Source organism: Heloderma suspectum, chromosome 1, assembly GCF_057233095.1.
Source record: "Heloderma suspectum isolate Gila_16-S chromosome 1, 16-S_ref, whole genome shotgun sequence".
Taxonomy (NCBI): Eukaryota; Metazoa; Chordata; class Lepidosauria; order Squamata; family Helodermatidae; genus Heloderma; species Heloderma suspectum.
In genome coordinates this window covers 7,395,719-7,414,188 of record NC_139458.1, presented here as the reverse complement: position 1 = coordinate 7,414,188, position 18,470 = coordinate 7,395,719, and the positions used below count along the sequence as shown (strand labels likewise).

The window sequence follows — 18,470 nt, the reverse complement described above, 5'->3', positions numbered from 1 at the left end:
GCCCCTGAGAAAGAGTCCCAGGGGGGCACAGGATACATGAGATCTCCCTCTCTGATGGTGGAAAGAAGGAGGACTGCCCTTAAATGGGGAGATCTGACCTCTTTTACCCTCTTCCAGCCCCTGCAGAAACTTCCATGGCCCTTACTTCCCTGATGTCAGAGTCCTGACATCAGGAAGGTAAAAAGGGGGTGCATTGGGGGGACCCTTCCCTGTCTCCAACCATGTCCTCAACACAGGGAAAAATTTATGACAGCTCTGCAAGCAGGTGCAAATAATTTCCCTCCCACTGTTTAAAATTCCCTCTGGAAATGGAAGGAAGGCAGAAGACCAAGAGCCTGGCGCGGCTTCGGATAGGCTGGAGACTCTGAAGTCAGAGCACTCAAACTTTTCAGGTAGGGTTTCCCTGCCTATAAAATCCATCCCCTATCACAGTAACATTCCAGAGGCAAAACAGCCTCAAAGCATAAACAAAGGTGTTGAACTCTCAGCTTCACTGATAACAATTTGCTCCCAGCAGATGAGATTAAGAAGAGGTGGCAAGAATACACAGAAGAACTATACAGGAAAGATCTGAATGTCCCTGATAGCCATGATAGTGCACTCACTGAACTTGAGCCGGACATCCTAGAGAGTGAAGTCAAGTGGGCCTTAGGAAGCATTAGTAACAACAAAGCTAGCGGAGATGACAGTATTCCAGCCGAGCTATTTAAAATCCTAAAAGATGATGCTGTTAAAGTGCTGCATTCAATATGCCAACAAATCTGGAACACTCAACAGTGGCCACAAGACTGGAAAAGGTCAGTTTACATTCCAATTCCAAAGAAGGGCAACGCCAAAGAGTGTTCAAACTACCGCACAATTGCGCTCATTTCACATGCCAGCAAGGTGATGCTCAAAATCCTACAAGCTAGGCTTCAGCAGTATGCGAACCGAGAACTACCGGAAGTACAAGCTGGGTTTCGAAGAGGCAGAGGAACTAGAGATCAAATCGCCAACATTCGCTGCATCATGGAGAAAGCAAGAGAATTCCAGAAAAACGTCTATTTCTGCTTCATTGACTACGCTAAAGCCTTTGATTGTGTGGATCACAACAAACTGTGGCAAATTCTTAAAGTGATGGGAGTACCAGACCACCTTACCCGTCTCCTGAGAAACCTGTACGAGGGTCAAGAAGCAACAGTAAGAACCAGACATGGAACAACCGATTGGTTCAAAATTGGGAAAGGAGTACGACAAGGCTGCATATTGTCACCCTGCTTATTTAACTTATATGCAGAGTACATCATGAGAAATGCCGGGTTGGATGAATCACAGGTCGGAATTAAGATTGCCGGGAGAATTATCAACAACCTCCGATATGCAGACGATACCACCCTAATGGCAGAAAGCGAAGAGGATCTCAAGAGCCTCTTGTTGAGGGTGAAAGAGGAGAGTGCAAAAGCTGGTTTGAAACTCAACATTAAAAAAACTAAGATCATGTCATCTGGCCCTATCACTTCCTGGCATATAGAAGGGGAAGAAATGGAAGCAGTGACAGATTTTACTTTCTTGGGCTCCAAGATCACTGCAGACGGTGACTGTAGCCATGACATTAAAAGGCGCTTGCTCCTTGGGAGGAAAGCTATGGCAAACCTAGACAGCATAGTAAGAAGCAGAGACATCACCTTGCCGACAAAGGTCCGTCTAATCAAAGTTATGGTTTTCCCAGTAGTAATGTATGGCTGTGAGAGCTGGACTATAAGGAAGGCTGAGCGCCGAAGAATTGATGCTTTCGAACTGTGGTGCTGGAGAAGACTCTTACGAGTCCCCTGGACTGCAAGGAGGTCAAATCAGTCCATCCTAAAGGAAATCAACCCTGAGTGGTCATTGGAAGGACAGATAATGAAGCTGAAGCTCCAATATTTTGGCCACCTAATGCGAAGAGAAAACTCCCTGGAAAAGACCCTGATGCTGGGAAAGACTGAAGGCAAAAGGAGAAGGGGACGGCAGAGGATGAGATGGCTAGATAGCATCACGGATGCAATGAATATGAACTTGAGCACGCTCCGGGAGAGAGCGCAGGACAGGAAGGCCTGGCGTGCTATGGTCCATGGGGTCACGAAGAGTCGGACACGACTGAACGACTGAACAACAACAAGTGAATCAACTAAGCTTTTGTTGATTAATCTACACATTTAACCCAGTAGACTGCAACCCTAAAATCCTCGGATCAAACAATTCCACCTTTTATAAATAGATACAGTATCTATTCTCCTACTATGGCCAGCTGGAAGGGTCATATTCCTGCAGGAGGTCTCCCACACACACAAAGCCAGACGCACGCAGAGAGGCTGGCCGCTTTTGAAAGCAAACAAGAGCTAGCCTCTTTGGCAATGGCAATCCCACCCACCACCACCCCGGCTAAGCAATGCTCCCACTTAGCATGTGATTTTCTCCCATGCATATGGAGATTCCCCCATCTAGACCACAAGCGGCAACAGAAGGAGAACCCTGCCGGGCCAGACCAAAGTTCTATTGAGTTCAACTTCAGCACAGTCGCCAGCCAGCTGCCCCAATGGGAAGCCCAAAGCGGGACATGATTGCAACAGCACCCTCCCGCTCACAGTCCCAGCAACTGGCATACAGAGGCATCTGCCTCTGATGCTGGATGCAGCACACAGCCCATCAGGACTAGCAGCCACCAATAGCCTTCTCCTCCATGAAGCTGCCCAATCCCCTTTTAAAGCCATCCAAACTGGTGGCCACCACTACATCTTGGGGCAGCGAATTCCATAGCTTAACGATGTGCCGTGTGACCCTGTTTTTGCAGTATAGGGGGGCTTGGAGCCAGAGAAGCAAAGGATGGAAGACGTCAAGGTTTTAAGTTTCACTTCATTCTGCACTGCTGATCATTCCAAATTCTACTGAAAGTTAATGCCCGTGGGGCAACACCACCACCGTCACCGTTACCATTTCCAAGGCCTTTGACATCTTTGGATTCCCTCTGTTTGAAATCACCATCGCACTGGACTGGTGTGGGTGAGATGAAAGGGGGCTCACTTAACCAAAATCAAGAGATGGCACTCACAGCCCCTCTCCTGCAGCTGCTCTTCCTGCTTTAACAGCAGCTAAAATATTAACAACCACATTAGCCCTGCTTAAGGCTAAAGAGCATCCCCGCTTGACCAGAGTTTGAAACCAGTTCAGAGGAGGAGAGAGGCAGGGGAGAAGTGTGCGATCCTGCGGCCTGATCCATTAACCGCAGTAAAGCGTAATATTACTTTTTATTTTCTTAGCATGAAACCCACACCCAATATTATCACCCTGGTTTGGAAAGATACTATAAAATCAGGTTTTAAAGCTGCAACCCTCGAAAGCCACGAGCAATCTTCCAGAAGGCAAAGGGGGACTTCTTGTGAGTAAACACATTTGTAAATGGGGTCGAAGTGGCGTGGGGATGTGTTTTCTGCTACACAGCTCAGCCAAATATTGACTTCCACCAATGTGACATCCAGTATTAGTACCGCAGCACAATTATTCACACACTGCTCCACCTATGTGTGCATATACCTTCCACTCCGCATTTCCTTCTGCACGGTTGTGTCATTTTCATCATCAATAAAGTGAAACAGACTGCACTAATGAACTTCACACACACCCACACTCCAAAAAAGTGTCACAAGTGACAGACAAATAAGATATTCGTCTCAGTCACACACTATAAAAAGAATTAGACAAATGCATGGAAGTCTGGCACTGGATGAAGAAAACACGGAAACTGGCTGTTAAACACGGAAACTGGCTGTTACAGCTAAAGTTACAAACTTTGTCCAAATGAGAGAACCTAAAAGCAGCTTGTTTAAAAACAATCAGTACAATTCGGTAATTTGGAACACTGAATTGATCCACTGTTTGCAAGATTATAATTTTTGTATTTTATGCATTTGATTTTCTTTTTCACAAAGTTTATAAATAAAATATTTGTTGAAAACTGAGTAAGACATATGCCAACAGGCACCTGAGGCTTAAGTTCAAATCCTTGCTCAGCCAGAGACTAGCCAATTGAAATGAATGAATCTTTTAGGGGCAACGCAAATTGCAGGCATTGGGGACCCAATCTGGACGGGGACCACAGCACCACCCCGCTAGGGTCTCAGTCCTGACTGGGTCCCTCATGCTTACATTGGGGCAGCGGGTGGGGGGGGGAGACATTGCTGCTAGCTACATCTTTAAAGTAAAGTGAAGTCTGACTCTAAACAAGCAGTGTGAAATGCAGTATAATGGGAACAATCCACCTGGAAGTGGATCTGCCACAGCACAAGAACCTGACTTTGCTGCTGTGGAGAGCCATTTTAAGAAGGGGTTCTGCAGCTGAACCCACAAACGTAGCCCCAAGTGCAAGTGAGGGCTGAAGAGGGCTTAATCTGAAGCAAGTCTCAGAAGCTGAGAATATGCAAAATAACAATAAAGAAGAGAGTGTCTCTGGACATGTTCAGAGTGCTCATTACAAGCTGCCCAGATAGATCTGGGTTTAGGGACCAGAGCTTCTAGGTCAGACACCAAAACTTCAAGGCAAGCCCACCCCAGTACAGCTCTTTTTGCCCCCTCCTGCTTGCCAAAGACACAATGGGTGCAATCCTACGCACACCTAGCTGGGAGTAAATCTCATCCAACTCCGTGGGACGTATGACTGAGTAAATATGTAAAGGGATTAATGGGGGTTCCGCAAAACATGAGCCCTGGAGCCTGTGAGGACACCGCTAGGGTTCCAGCAAAGGCTGTGTAATTAGGAACAATAAAAGAGTGCCTTTGAACAAGGGCTGTCCAGCAATTAAAATAATTTTTACCTGATATGCAGGGCAATCTAGGCGTCTCTACTCAGTAGCGAGTCCCACTGAGCTCAGGCAAGTGTGTCTAGGACTGCTGCCTCTGTCATCTCGATTTTAACCCGCTGATTTACAGCAGAATCCTAATGAGTGTGTGTGTAAAGCAGTCTTCTCCAACCCAGCGCCCTCCAAATGGGTTGGACCACAACTCCCATCATCCCACCAGCCTGAGGGTGATGGGAGTTGCAGTCCAGCCCATCTGGAGGGCACTGGGCTGGAGAGAGCTGGTGTAAAAGAGTGCAGCCTTAGGGTGCAGTCCTATGCACGGTTAGACAGAAAAAAGCCCTACCACCCCCAGCACGCCCGAGCCAGCCATGCCTGCTTTCCAGCGTTCAAAAGCAGCTTGCCTCCATTTCTCTTTATTGCCACCCTTACAACCCTACGAGGCAGGCCGATATTGTGCCTTCGCGCGGTAGCGGCGGTGGTGGAGGGGGGTGCACGGCCGGGGGTGCGCGCGCGGACGCTTTCGAGGTTAAGACACCGGGGTCGCTCTTCGGGGCTCCCCGGCCAGCTTCGAACCGGCGGCCTCCCGCTCCGGCGCCCGGGCACTCCGCCGGAGCTCGTCAAGCGCCCACGGAAACCGCCCCGTCGGGAAGCGCGAGCGGGAAGGGCGGTCCCCCAGCTCCCCCCGGCGCGGGCGGGGCCCCGGGCAGGGTCACCTGCCGGTCCCCGCCCGCCGCCGCTCTCCAGCCGCTCGGAGACCGCGCGGGGCCCGCTCGTCAGCCCCGGGCCGGCCCGACGGAAGGCCTCCGCCTCGCCCCGAGCGCGCGCGGAGCGCCCGTGCCGCGGGGGGCTCAGCCCCGGGACCCGCTCCCGCTCCCGCGGCAGCCCCCCCGACAAGAGCGGGCCCGCGCGCGCGCGCCTCGCCCCCGCGCCGGGCGCTTCAGCGGGGCTGCTCGACGTGGGACCGGCGCCGCACGCCGGCCCGGGCCGCCGGCGCGCGCCGTCTCACCCGGCAGAAGCAGCGCTGCTCCGCGGACGGGGGTCGCGCGGAGGCGCAGCCCGGCAGCAGCGCGACGAGGAGGGCGAGCGGCGGCAGCGCCCGGCGCAGGCGGAGCGGCGGCATCGCGTGGTCCGCGCGAGGCGAGGCGAGGCGAGGCTCTCCTCCGGCCGCGGAGCGCGAGCCGAGCTGCGCCCTGGGAGCCGGCGGGGCGGGCGCGGGCCCGCCCCCGGCCCGCCCCGCCTGCCTCCCGAGCTGGGCGTCGCATCCAGCCGGGGACGTGCGGGCCGGGAGCGGCCGGCGGCGGCGGCCGGCCCCGCTGGAGAAGGCGCCCGCCGCCGCGCCCGGCCGACCCGCCGCGCCCCCTTCTCCTGACCCCAGGGCGCGGCGCTGGCCGGGCCGTGCTGGGCGCCGCAGGGCCTTCGTGCCTGCGCCGGTAGGACACAGCGCTACGCATGTTTGGAGAGAAAAACCCCCGCAATTCCCCGCATCCTGGGAGCTGTAGGGCTTTCCCCGCATCTAAACGCGTACAGGACTGCACCCTTAATCCATCAGAACGTACGTGCTTTCGAGTGTTCAAAAACACTTCCCCTGTATTTCTCCTCGTTGCCATCCTTACAACCCCATAAGGTAGGCTAGCATTGCTGATGGCTGGCTGGGGCATGCTGGGCGTTGTAGGACTGTCCCTGTCTAAATAGGCATAGGATGGCGCCCTTAGGAACGCTTTGTACTCGGGGCGGGCTGGGGATGTATGTGGTTACCGGTGCACTAAGGGCGCAATCCTGTCGGGGTAGGCAGCCGCCTCCGAACTCGGAGGCGACCCCCATCCAATGCGGGGCAGGAGAAGCACGGAGGGGATCGTCCCCTCTGCGCTTCAGCTGCCCTGCGTTTCGGCTGCCTAGCCGCAGGAAGGCGGAGCAGGGGAAGCGGCTGCTGGACGACACATAGGATGTGTCATACGCCCCCGCACTCCCCCCAGCCGCTCCACGCTCCTCTTCCAAGTGCGGAGCCATTCCAAGCTGCCTGCGAGGCAGCGCAGGCAGGGGAGAAGCTCAGTTCCCGGACACTGACGTATCCTATGGCTGTCTAGCCGCTGACTAGCAGCCATAGGATTGCTCCCTAAATTACTTTTAAACTTAGGGACAATGGAAGCTGCCTTATACTGCGTTATACATGGTCCATGTAGCCCAGTACTGGCGACACTGACTGGCAGCTGCGGCTCTCCAGGCAGTTTTTCCCGCCCTACCTGGAGATGCCAGGGATCGAACCTGGGACCTTTGCATGCAAAGCAGGGGCTCTACCGCTGAGCTACAGCCCCTCCCCTAGTTGTGATGTTCAGTTGTGAATCCCCCTAGGAGCCCTTGGCAAGCTATGCGTTCTCAGATTATCTTACCCTGCAGGGTTGTTGTGAGGTTCCAACTCTGCAGAGCAATCCAAAAACTGCCCCAGTGGGGGGATGCATGGCTGAGCCACCCAGCATACTGAGCCTGCCAGACACAGAGGCAGCCATGGTGAGAGGGGGTGGGGGGCATTCTCTTGCCAGTTTCTTTTTTAACCAGAACTTATTCATTCCCCCCACCTCCTACCACACCCCACCCACCCCATTGATTTCAATGGGAGGGAAAATATCTACACCAGCCTAAGGTTGTTTGTTTATTTATTTATTTACAAGAACTATATACCACTTAACATCCAGCAGGATTCCAACATTTCACCCCAAAGATAGCATGTTCAGTCTGTGTTACAATGAGTAAATTTAATTGAAAATATTGATAGACTGCCCTATAACCAAGTTCTCAGGGCAGCTTACAGCCAATTTTTTTTTTAAATGCATGAAACAGATCAGTCGCAAAACAGACAAAAACAGCATAAAAACAAGTAGAGAAGATACAAGAGTTTAAACAGATTAAAAGGCTGGGGAAAATGAAATCTTAAAAAAGGTATTTGTGTGGTTTAGACATTACATCAAGATAGGCATCAGGTGAGCCTCTCTGGGAAGGGGGCTCCACAGTTAGGGTGCCCCTACTGAAAAGGCCATTTCCCCACTAACCACCTTGGTTAGGCAGGGGGACCCAGAGAACAGCCTCAGAAGTTCTCACAGCCTTCAGATCTTTTCTCAATGTTACCCTCACAACAACCATGTGAGGGAGATCCCTTTCATTCCATGAAGCTGATTGATGGGAGATTCAGGACAGATAAAAGGAAGAACTTCTTCACACACTATATAGTTGAACTATGGAATTCACTACCACAAGATGGCCACCAACTTGGGTGATGTCTTTAAAAGGGGATTGAATACATTCATGGAGGATAAGGCTAGTAAGCAAGCTATGAGGCAAGTATACAAATGTAATAAATAAATAATAATAGCAATGGCTACTAGTCCTGATGGCTATATATTATCTCCAGTACCAAAGGCAGTAATGCCTCTGTATACCAGTTGCTGGGGAACGCCAGCAGGATGGCGCTGTTATGCTCATATCCTGTTTGTGGCCTTCCCATGGGCATCTGGTTGGCCACTGGGAACTGATTGCTGGACTAGCTAGGCCTCTTCCTACGTCTGTCAGACTGGGAGCTGGGGACATCACTCGATTGGTGCAACGTCAAGAGATCCATCACGGATTTAGGGGCATGGATAGGACTTCCATATTGCCTCAAACACAATGGTTTTCAGTGGAGTCCATATACATATTCAGCATGGCATATTCAGCCACTCATGAGGAGAACCAGCTTAGAAGTAGTTTATGGGACATTACTTGATGGCTGATTCTGTCTTATTTAAGGGATATGGGATTTTTGTCCCAGAATTTGGTTGTGATCCAAGCCTTGGGTAACCTGCCCTGGAAAGCATGCCCCGGAATAGTTAACATGTCTGGGCCTATGTGCTGCATAAGCATTATTTGTGTGTGGCTGTGTGCTTGCATCAGCTCTCAGATGCAATGCATGGGGCAACATGTCTGATGCATCTGGGTGTGTTAATTCTATCTAATGTTCAGGGCAGCAGTATAACCATTTCATTTACAGCCTGATTTTCTGTAAGGGACAGCACAGGATGGCATAAGTACGTTAGGGAAATGTGGAATAAAAGGAACTCTCACAGGGCGGTGCACAGTGGGTTGGGAGCCACACCTAAAGAGTAATAATTTACGGATCGGTGTCATTACAGGAGAGGTAACAAGCAGCGCTCATCCCTGAGTCCAGGCTTTGATCCAGGAGTGGGAGATATGCTTGCCAAATCCGCAGATGACACAAAACTGAGAGGAGGGGCAAACACTGTAGATGAGAGGTGCTGAACCTCCCTCAGCCAGACGGCCAAGATTAATTTTGGAGAAGCTCTTAGGGGCCACATTCCAGCGGCAGGCGGGGCAAAAGGGGTGGGGCCAAAAATACAAGCCTATTTTGGCTTGAAGCTCTTCCCACCAGCAACTCAGCCCTAGGAGAGGCATTTCAGGCTTTTAGAATGGGGAGTAGCTGAGAAAACACCAAACCATTGGTGATTGGGGGGAAGGGATGGGCCCAAGGAAAGGGGGTGGGGCCATTTGGGGAAACCCAGAGTGCTGGATTGGGCCTCTTAGCAGGCTGGATTTGGCCATTCTGCACCCCTGCTATAGAGGATAGTATTCAGTTTCAAGATGATCTTGGTTAATTCGTGTGCTGGACCACAGGAAGTCAAAGAAAATCCAGTACAGACATATCTAAGGGATTACGTAAGGGACAAAAATGCACCAACACAAAATATTGGGACTGGCTAGTCTCAAGAAAAAAATGTGGGATTACAATCTAAACACAAGTCAAACATTTGATGTGTTGAACAGCATTTCAAAAGCATTGTACCCAGGATGGAAAGAGAAATGCCACTCCGCTTGGTACTAGGTCTCATTTGCATCAATGCATCCAGTTTGGCGCTCTGCTGAATGTTGAGATAGATACCAACAAACTAGAGAAGAGCAAGAAACAAAAATGGCTATTGAGGGGTTGGGAATCAGCATTATATACATAGATTATAGGTTTTATTGAACCAAAGAGCTCATTAAAAGACTGGAATAAAACTTTTGAATTACAGGGAGTGCTTCTTCAGGTTTAGACATTGAGAAGAAAAACAGATTTCACCCAGCCAAGTCTATGGTTCATCTTTAGGGCAGGAATGGCCAGCCCCTAGCCTGAGGCAGCCTCTAACTTGGGCCACCATTTTATTTGGCCACGATCACGGCAGAGAGCATTCCCCAGGCAGAAGTATACATAGCCAGGATTGGAGCAGAGCAGAGGACCAAGCAATGGCAGACAAGGAAACTAAGGGTGCAATCCTATGCATGTTTAGACAGGAAAAACGTCCCACAACTCCCAGCATGCCCCAGCCAGCTATGCTGGCTATACCCAGCCTAGCTGGCTGGGGAATGCTGGGAGTTGTAGGACTTTTTCCTGCCTAATCATGCACAGGATTGTGCCCTAAACCCAGCTTTGAATGAGCTTCAGTGAGGCCAGAAGGGTCCCCACACCTCCGAGCCTGGCAATTGTGATATAGCCAGGACTAGTCCAACTCAAGAACAGTTTGAATGGAGTGATTCCAGCCTGTAATGGCCCCAGGACTGTAACCAAGTCACCTGTAGTTTTAGAGGGGCCTAAAGATCCATAATGCTTTGCTTAGGTTCATTATTAGTGCAATTTCCTTGCTAGTGAGATGAGCATGTGAAATGAGTCAAAGGTTGATAGCGTGGCCTCAGCACATTCCATGCTAATGAAGGCTAGTATCTTATCAGGGCCTAGGTTGTGCCTGAGAAGTGAGGCTATGTTTATGCCGAGTTACAGGTGGCTGTGCTGGGAAAGCTCTGATTGTTTTCCTTGCTTCTGTCATGCTGCCTCACTGCTGACATGTATGGTATAAAACCCATTTTACCCCATAGCTCTGAGTTCAGAGAAGCTGTCTGATCCAACCATTGGGTACACCTGTGTGTTGTAAGTACTCCATAAAGTCTCCTTGTAAGCAAACCTGGGTCTGGCTTATCATTATCTCAGCACCTCCAAACCTTAGCAGCCCACGGCCAGGGCGTACACAGCCGTCTCCCCGGTCCAGCTATTTTAGCACCAAAAATGAGTAGCATACAGAAATAAGTGCAAACGTGCATGTATATAAGCAGAAGATACACACAAATGTAAAATAATTGATACATGACAGTGTGTATTGCAGGAATTCATGGAGGAAAAGTCTGTCAATGGCTATTAATCATTATCACAACATACTCTACCATTAGGCAGAAGTTTTTCTCCCTCTCTCATAATACTAGAACCCAGTGGGGTCATCCCATTAAGCTGAATGGTGGGAGATTCAGGACAGATAAAAAGAATGACTTCTTCACACAATACACAATTCAAAGTTCTGGTGCTTTCCTTTTAAGCTCTATATATTTTGGGATCCAGATACCTAAAGGAGTGCATTCTCCCACATGAATCTACAGACAAATGGAAGTACTTCTTCACGTGGCGCATGGTTAAACTATTGCATAAGAATACAAGGAGAGTCCTGCTGGATCAGACCAAGGGTCCATCTAGTCCAGCTTTCTGTTCACGCAGAAGCCAACCAGATGCCCACGAGAAACCCACAAACAGGACATAAGTGCAACAGCACTGTCCCTCCCATGTTCCCCAGCAAATGGTGTACGTAGCCATACTGCCTCTGATCCTGGAGGCAGCATATAGCCATCAGGACTATAGTAGCCATTGATAGCTTTATCCTCCATGAACATTTGTTCCATGGCGTTTGCTACCAACCAGCATCTGCTTGGCCAGTATGGGAAGGAGGATGTGGAAATAGATGGGCTTTTGGTCTGATCCAGCAGGGTTCTTAAGAACATGGCTATAATAGTAAAATGACATCAAGAGCCATGTGAAAAACAATTATCTTCCAGACTTGCAGAATCATGTGCAAATGAAGTTGTCTTATACCGTCAGACCATTGGTCCATCTAGCTCACTTTTGTGTCCTTTGACTGGCAGTGACTCTTTTCTTGGATCCCTGGCAGGAATCTCTCTCAGCCCCTGCTACCTGCAATCCTTTAATGGGAGATGCCTAGGCTTGATTCTAGGACCTCTGCATGCAAAGCAGATGTCTGTTGTGCACAACTGTGGACAACAGACACAATCCCTTCGGAGCATTGACAAGAGGAGCCACTTTCCCAGTTTCCTGAACACACCCTTCACATTTTGTCATAGATGAACATAGTCTTAGTTTGCATTTGATTTATATTATGTACATTATACACACATAAATTCTTGTAATGTCTGCTTCCTTGTTTTCATGCTTATCTTCTGAAAGTATACGATCCTTCTCTTTTTGGTCGTTGTCTTTTAGAACAAGAAGTTGGGCAGTTCCTTATTGATCTAGGACTCTTGATTTAGGGATAGGGGTTCAACCAGTTTTGGACAGGATGTGCTCCCGCTGGACAAAATCAGGTGCAGTGTTTGGAAGTTTTCTCCTGGACTTGGTTTTGTTCCCAGATGCTTGGGTTGCAGCTGTGGAGGGGAGTACTTTCTACATCTTCAGCTCATTTACCAGTGGTACCCTTTCCTGGGGAAGGCAAACCTGGCCATGGTCATGTATGTCTTAGGTACACCAAGGCTGGACTACTACAATGCATTTTACATGGGGCAGCCTTTGAAAAACTCAGGATATAGAATTCTCTGCCCCAGAAGTGCCACTTGGTTTCTTCTTTAATTGTGTTTACACACCATCTGAAAACTTTTTCTTATTCTAGCAGCTGAACCGTTAGGTTGCTGATGTTGTGTTATTCCCTTGTTTTATTGGATTTATTGAAGAATTTTACCCTTCTGCCAGGCTTGGCCAGAGAACAGACACCGACCTTTGTTTGAGTGGATAGAGGTTTATTACCAGAACACCAAGGTGTGTTGCAGTCAAGAGCTGCCAACGTGGCCCCTCGGGACTAGACCCAGAACAAGAGGCGACTTTGGTATTTACACAAACAAGTAAACAAGGCACATGACATAAGCTTTGGTCAGTATTTGGTGCAGCGCTGAGTCAAGGAGCTACAAACTTCCTTCAGAGGAAGTTTTCTGGTTTCCAGGGACAAGGGCCCTGCTAGGCATTGTGACTCATGTGCAGTAAGTTAATCAGCCAGTAAGTTAATCAGCCACCATCCTCTTTCCTACGTGACTCTCAGCACCTCTATAACACATCCCCATTCTAACAATGCAAGTGGTATTTTTCCACTTCAGACTGATGTTGTTCTTTTTATCTACCAGGTCTACTCTGCTATTATTGTCAGATATCTTTGTCTTTATTATTGTTTTTCTAGTGTTTATTATGGGTGTTGCCTTGAGTGCTCTAGGAATAGAGTGGAAAGACAGGGTCTATGTATTTGAAAAAATCGTAACATTTGAGCACACCCACGTCCCAGCAGAGAGACTACGCACACCAGCGTCGACTACTGCACACACCACTAGTATTATATCCTGGTCCCAAGTTGAACAGCTAGAGACACACCCAGAAGCATTTCGTCACTGTATCTCATTATGTACTTTTGGAATGCAATGGGTGTTTCAGACATTATTCTTAGGCTCTAGGAGCAATGTCTGAAACACCCATTACATTCTAAACTCTAGGACCTAGAGTCTGAGATACAAGGTGCCAATGAAGTAGCTGTTGAAAGCATCTGCTGTTGTGTTCTAAGTTATGATCTGACTCATATGTTTTCATTGAGTATCATTTACTTTGGCAACATGCATGTAAGACAACAAAAAAGACTGGGCTGGGTTCAGGAAGAACAGGGTAGTACTGATGAAATTCTAATTGCCACAGAGGACAGGGACAAAAAAGGCAGAGGAAGAGACCTCTAGGGTTGTGTCTGTGTAATAATGGATAAATTCAAAGCAAATAAATCATCGGGCCCAGATGGTACCCCTCCTAGAGTTCTCAAAGAACTCAAATATGAAAATGCTGATCTTCTAACCAAAATATGCAACATGTCCCTAAGATCAGCCTCTATACCAGAAGACTGAAAGATGGCCAATGTAAAACCAATTTTTAAAAAGGGATCCGGGATATTACAGGCCAGTTAGCTTAACATCTCTTCTAGGTAAATTGGTTGAAGGCATTATTAAAGATAAAATTAGTAAGCATATAGAAGGACAAGCCCTGCTGAAAAAGAATCAACATGGCTTCCGCAAAAGTAAGTCCTGACTCGCTAACCTTTTAGAGTTCTTTGAGAGTGTCAATAAACATATAGACGGGGTGATCTGGTAGACGTTGTTTACTTGGATGCCAAAAGGCTTTTGACAAAGCCCCTCACCAAAGACTCCTGAGCAAACTTGTTGTTGTTCAGTCGTTCAGTCGTGTCCGACTCTTCGTGACCCCATGGACCATAACACGCCAGGCCTTCCTGTCCTGCGCTCTCTCCCGGAGTGTGCTCAAGTTCATATCCATTGCATCGGTGATACTATCTAGCCATCTCATCCTCTGCCGTCCCCTTCTCCTTTTGTCTTCAGTCTTTCCCAGCATTAGGGTCTTTTCCAGAGAGTTTTCTCTTCGCATTAGGTGGCCAAAATATTTGAGCTTCAGCTTCAGTATCTGTCCTTCCAATGAGCACTCAGGGTTGATTTCCTTTAGGATTGACTGATTGACCTCCTTGCAGTCCAGGGGACTCACAACAGTCTTCTCCAGCACCACAGTACGAAAGCATCAATTCTTCGGCGCTCAGCCTTCCTTATAGTCCAGCTCTCACAGCCATACATTACTACTGGGAAAACCATAGCTTTGATTAGACGGACCTTTGTCGGCAAGGTGATGTCTCTGCTTCTTACTATGCTGTCTAGGTGTGCCATAGCTTTCCTCCCAAAGAGCGTCTTTTAATTTCATGGCTACAGTCACCGTCTGTGGTGATCTTGGAGCCCAAGAAAGTAAAATCTGTCACTGCTTCCATTTCTTCCCCTTCTATATGCCAGGAAGTGATGGGGCCAGATGCCATGAATGTTGAGTTTCAGACCAGCTTTTGCACTCTCCTCTTTCACCCTCAACAAGAGGCTCTTGAGATCCTCTTCGCTTTCTGCCATTAGGGTGGTATCGTCTGCATATCGGAGGTTGTTGATAATTCTCCCAGCAGTCTTAATTCCGACCTGTGATTCATCCAACCCGGCATTTCTCATGATGTACTCTGCATACAAGTTAAATAAGCAGGGTGACAATATGCAGTCTTGTCGTACTCCTTTCCCAATTTTGAACCACTCGGTTGTTCCATGTCTGGTTCTTAGTGTTGCTTCTTGACCCTCATACAGGTTTCTCTGGAGACAGGTAAGGTGGTCTGGTATTCCCATCACTTTAAGAATTTGCCACAGTTTGTTGTGATCCACACAATCAAAGGCTTTAGCGTAGTCAATGAAGCAGAAATAGACGTTTTTCTGGAATTCTCTTGCTTTCTCCATGATCCAGCGAATGTTGGCGATTTGATCTCTCATTCCTCTGCCTCTTCGAAACCCAGCTTGTACTTCCGGTAGTTCTCGGTTCGCATAGTGCTGAAGCCTAGCTTGTAGGATTTTGAGCATCACCTTGCTGGCATGTGAAATGAGCGCAGTTGTGCGATAGTTTGAACACTCTTTGGCATTGCCCTTCTTTGGAATTGGAATGTAAACTGACCTTTTCCAGTCTTGCAGCCATTGTTGAGCGTTCCAAATTTGTTGGTATATTGAATGCAGCACTTTAACAGCATCCAGAGAATAGCAAGGAGAGACAAGAAGGCCTTCTTAAATGAACAATGCAAAGAAATCGAGGAAAACAACAGAATGGGAAAGACTAGAGATCTCTTCAAGAAAATCGGAGATCTCAAGGGAACGTTTTGTGCAAAGACGGGCATGATAAAGGACAAAGAAGGCAGGGACCTAACAGAAGCAGATGAGATTAAGAAGAGGTGGCAAGAATACACAGAAGAACTATACAGGAAAGATCTGAATGTCCCTGATAACCATGATAGTGCGGTCACTGAACTTGAGCCGGACATCCTCGAGAGTGAAGTCAAGTGGGCCTTAGGAAGCATTAGTAACAACAAAGCTAGCGGAGATGACAGTATTCCAGCTGAGCAAACTTAGCAGTCATGGAATAAGAGGACAGGTCCTCTTATGGATCAGTAACTGATTAAGGGCTCAATCCTATTGGGCTAGGCGGCCGCCCCCAAACTCGGAGACGACTGCCTATCCAATGCAGGGCAGGAGAAGCATGGAGGGGATTGTCCCCTCCATGCTTCAGCCACCCTGCATTTACGGCTAGACAGCTGATTTCGGCTGTCTAGCCGTGGAACCTCAAAGCGCAGGAAGCAGCAGCCAGACAACACATAGGATGGGTCGTACTGGCATTTCCGACTTCCCTGCCCCGACATGCTCCCAGGAATGCCCCATTTTTGCCGTTCCGTGCTCCTCTTCCGAGCGCAGAGCACAGGGCCGTTCCACGCTGCCTACGAGGCAGCGCAGGAAGGGGTGGAGGTCAGTTCTCAGGGAACCGACCTATCCTATGGCCATTTAGCCACCGACTAGTGGCCATAGGATTGCTCTCTAAAGAACAGAAAACAGAGAATAGGAATAAGTAGTAAATTCTCCCAATGGAGGGAAGTGAATAGTGGGGTTCCAAAGGGATCTGTATTAGGACCAATGCTTTTCAACCTGTTCATAAATGATCTGGAATTAGGAATGAGCAGTGAAGTGGCCAAGTTTGCCGATGACACCAAATTATTTAGGGTGGTGAAAATAAAAAAAGGATTGTGAAGAGCTCCAAAAGGATCTCTCCAAACCGGGAGAATGGGCATCTAAATGGCGAATGTGGTTTAATATAAGCAAGTGTAAAGTGATGCACGTTGGGGCAAAAAATCCCAACTTCAAGTATAGCCTGATGGGATCTGAGCTAGTGGTAACTGACCAGGAAAGAGATCATGGGGTTGTGGTGGACAGCTCAATGAAGGGTAGCAGTTACGGGAACTCTGGGGGAAAGTGGCCATGTTATTCTTGATTTCTTGGTTCTAAAGGAAGCAAAAGCTGAGTGTAGCCAAATGTCTGCCCTGGATTTTAGGAAAGCCAATTTTAGTAAACTCAGAACAAAGATAAGTAAGGTCCCACGGCAAGCAACTCTAATGAGAAAAGGAGTCCAAGATGGGTGGGAGATTTTAAAAAAGGAAATTCTCAAGGCACAATTGCAAACAATTCCAACAAGAAAAAAAAGCGGAAGACAACAGAATTAGCCAATGTGGATTCACAAAAAAGCTTAGAGATGACCTGAAAACAAAAAAAATACACATATAGGAAGTGGAAGGAAGGCCAAGCGACAAAGGAAGAGTACAGGCAGGTAGCACAGAATTGCAGGGATGGCGTCAGGAAGGCTAAAGCTGAGAACGAGCTGAGGTTAGCGAGGGATGCTAAAAGCAACAAAAAGGCTGTCTTCAGCTACATGCATAGTAAAAGGCAGAGGAAAGAAATGGTGGTTCAGCTATTAAATAAAGATGCCAACATGATAACAGATCACAAAGAAAAGGCAGAGGTGCTCAATTCCTACTTTGGCTCAGTCTTCCCCCAAAACAGGGTCTATGACCCCCCTGGCAAAGGTGAAGTACAGGCTGAAGGGGCAGGATTGCAGCTTGAGATTGATAGGCACTTGATTAAGGAACACCTAATTACTTTGAATTAGTTCAAATCAAGATGAACTGCACCCTAGAGTAATAAGGGAACTGGCAGAAGAACTCTCAGAACCACTGTCTATTATCTTTGAGAAATCATGGAGGACGGGTAAAGTGCCAGATGACTTACAAAAGTAAGTAAACTACAAAATGACCAGTGGCTGGGGAAAAGGAGATGGGGCCAGGGGAAGGGGATATGGCCATCTGGGGACCCCAGGAGGGCCAGATTTGACCCCCAGGCCTGAGGTTCTGCATCTCTGCCTTAGGATTGCAGCCACAATCTACTTTAGCAATGATGCGCACACGCGCCTAACTGTTCAGTGCTGATTTGGGGCCCGATCTCTGACAAAAATACAAACCACAAACATCAGTCCATTTATGCCCAAGTAGTCCCCACCGACTTCACCACCTGTTATTTTGAGCTGAAGGGATACTGATGCTGATGATAATACGCAGCAGCAGCAGCAGCAGCATTTTTTACAATCTAAAAGACATGACACAAAAGGAAAAGGGATTGAGGAGGAGGAGGAAAGGAGTGGACACAGGCACTAGTCACAAAGTTCCTTCTGGCAGGGCTGAGTTTCCTCTTGCCTTGATGTTCTTCCTTGGTCCCCTGGCGGATGGGGGGGGCCGGAAGGTGCCACCCCTTAGCTCTGCCGTCCCAGGGCTCTGACGCTCTGTCGGAAGCAGTATGCCCGTCTGCCACTTGCTGGGGACCACGAGCAGGAGGGTGCCGTTGCCCTCACGTGCTGCTCGTGGGCTTCCCATTGGATGGGCGCTTGGTCTGATCCAGCATCAGGGCTCTTAGGTTTAGGGCTGCTACTGGTGGTGGTATTATTATTATTATTATTATGCTGCTGATACGCATTCAGAATCTGAAAAGAAGGAACAAAAATAATAATTATTAATAGTGGTGCTGCTAATATCCATTCAAAATCTGGAAATACTGTATTATTATTGCTAACACTACTAGTACTAATACGTTATTCTTTCTTTTCTGGCTCTG

General features: G+C 48.4%; 1 protein-coding gene across 2 annotated transcripts in view; it reads right to left on the bottom strand.

Moving 5' to 3' along the window:
- Positions 1–6,010, bottom strand: part of ERO1A (endoplasmic reticulum oxidoreductase 1 alpha) — a 34,880-nt gene extending 28,870 nt beyond the window's left edge. For both annotated transcript variants that reach the window (XM_084834804.1, XM_084834815.1), the window contains exon 1: positions 5,818–6,010. In XM_084834804.1, the coding sequence (XP_084690930.1) occupies positions 5,818–5,931 (114 nt within the window). In that variant the 5' untranslated portion in view covers positions 5,932–6,010. The remainder of the gene's footprint in view (positions 1–5,817) is intronic.
- Between the last annotated feature and the right edge of the window lie 12,460 nt (positions 6,011–18,470).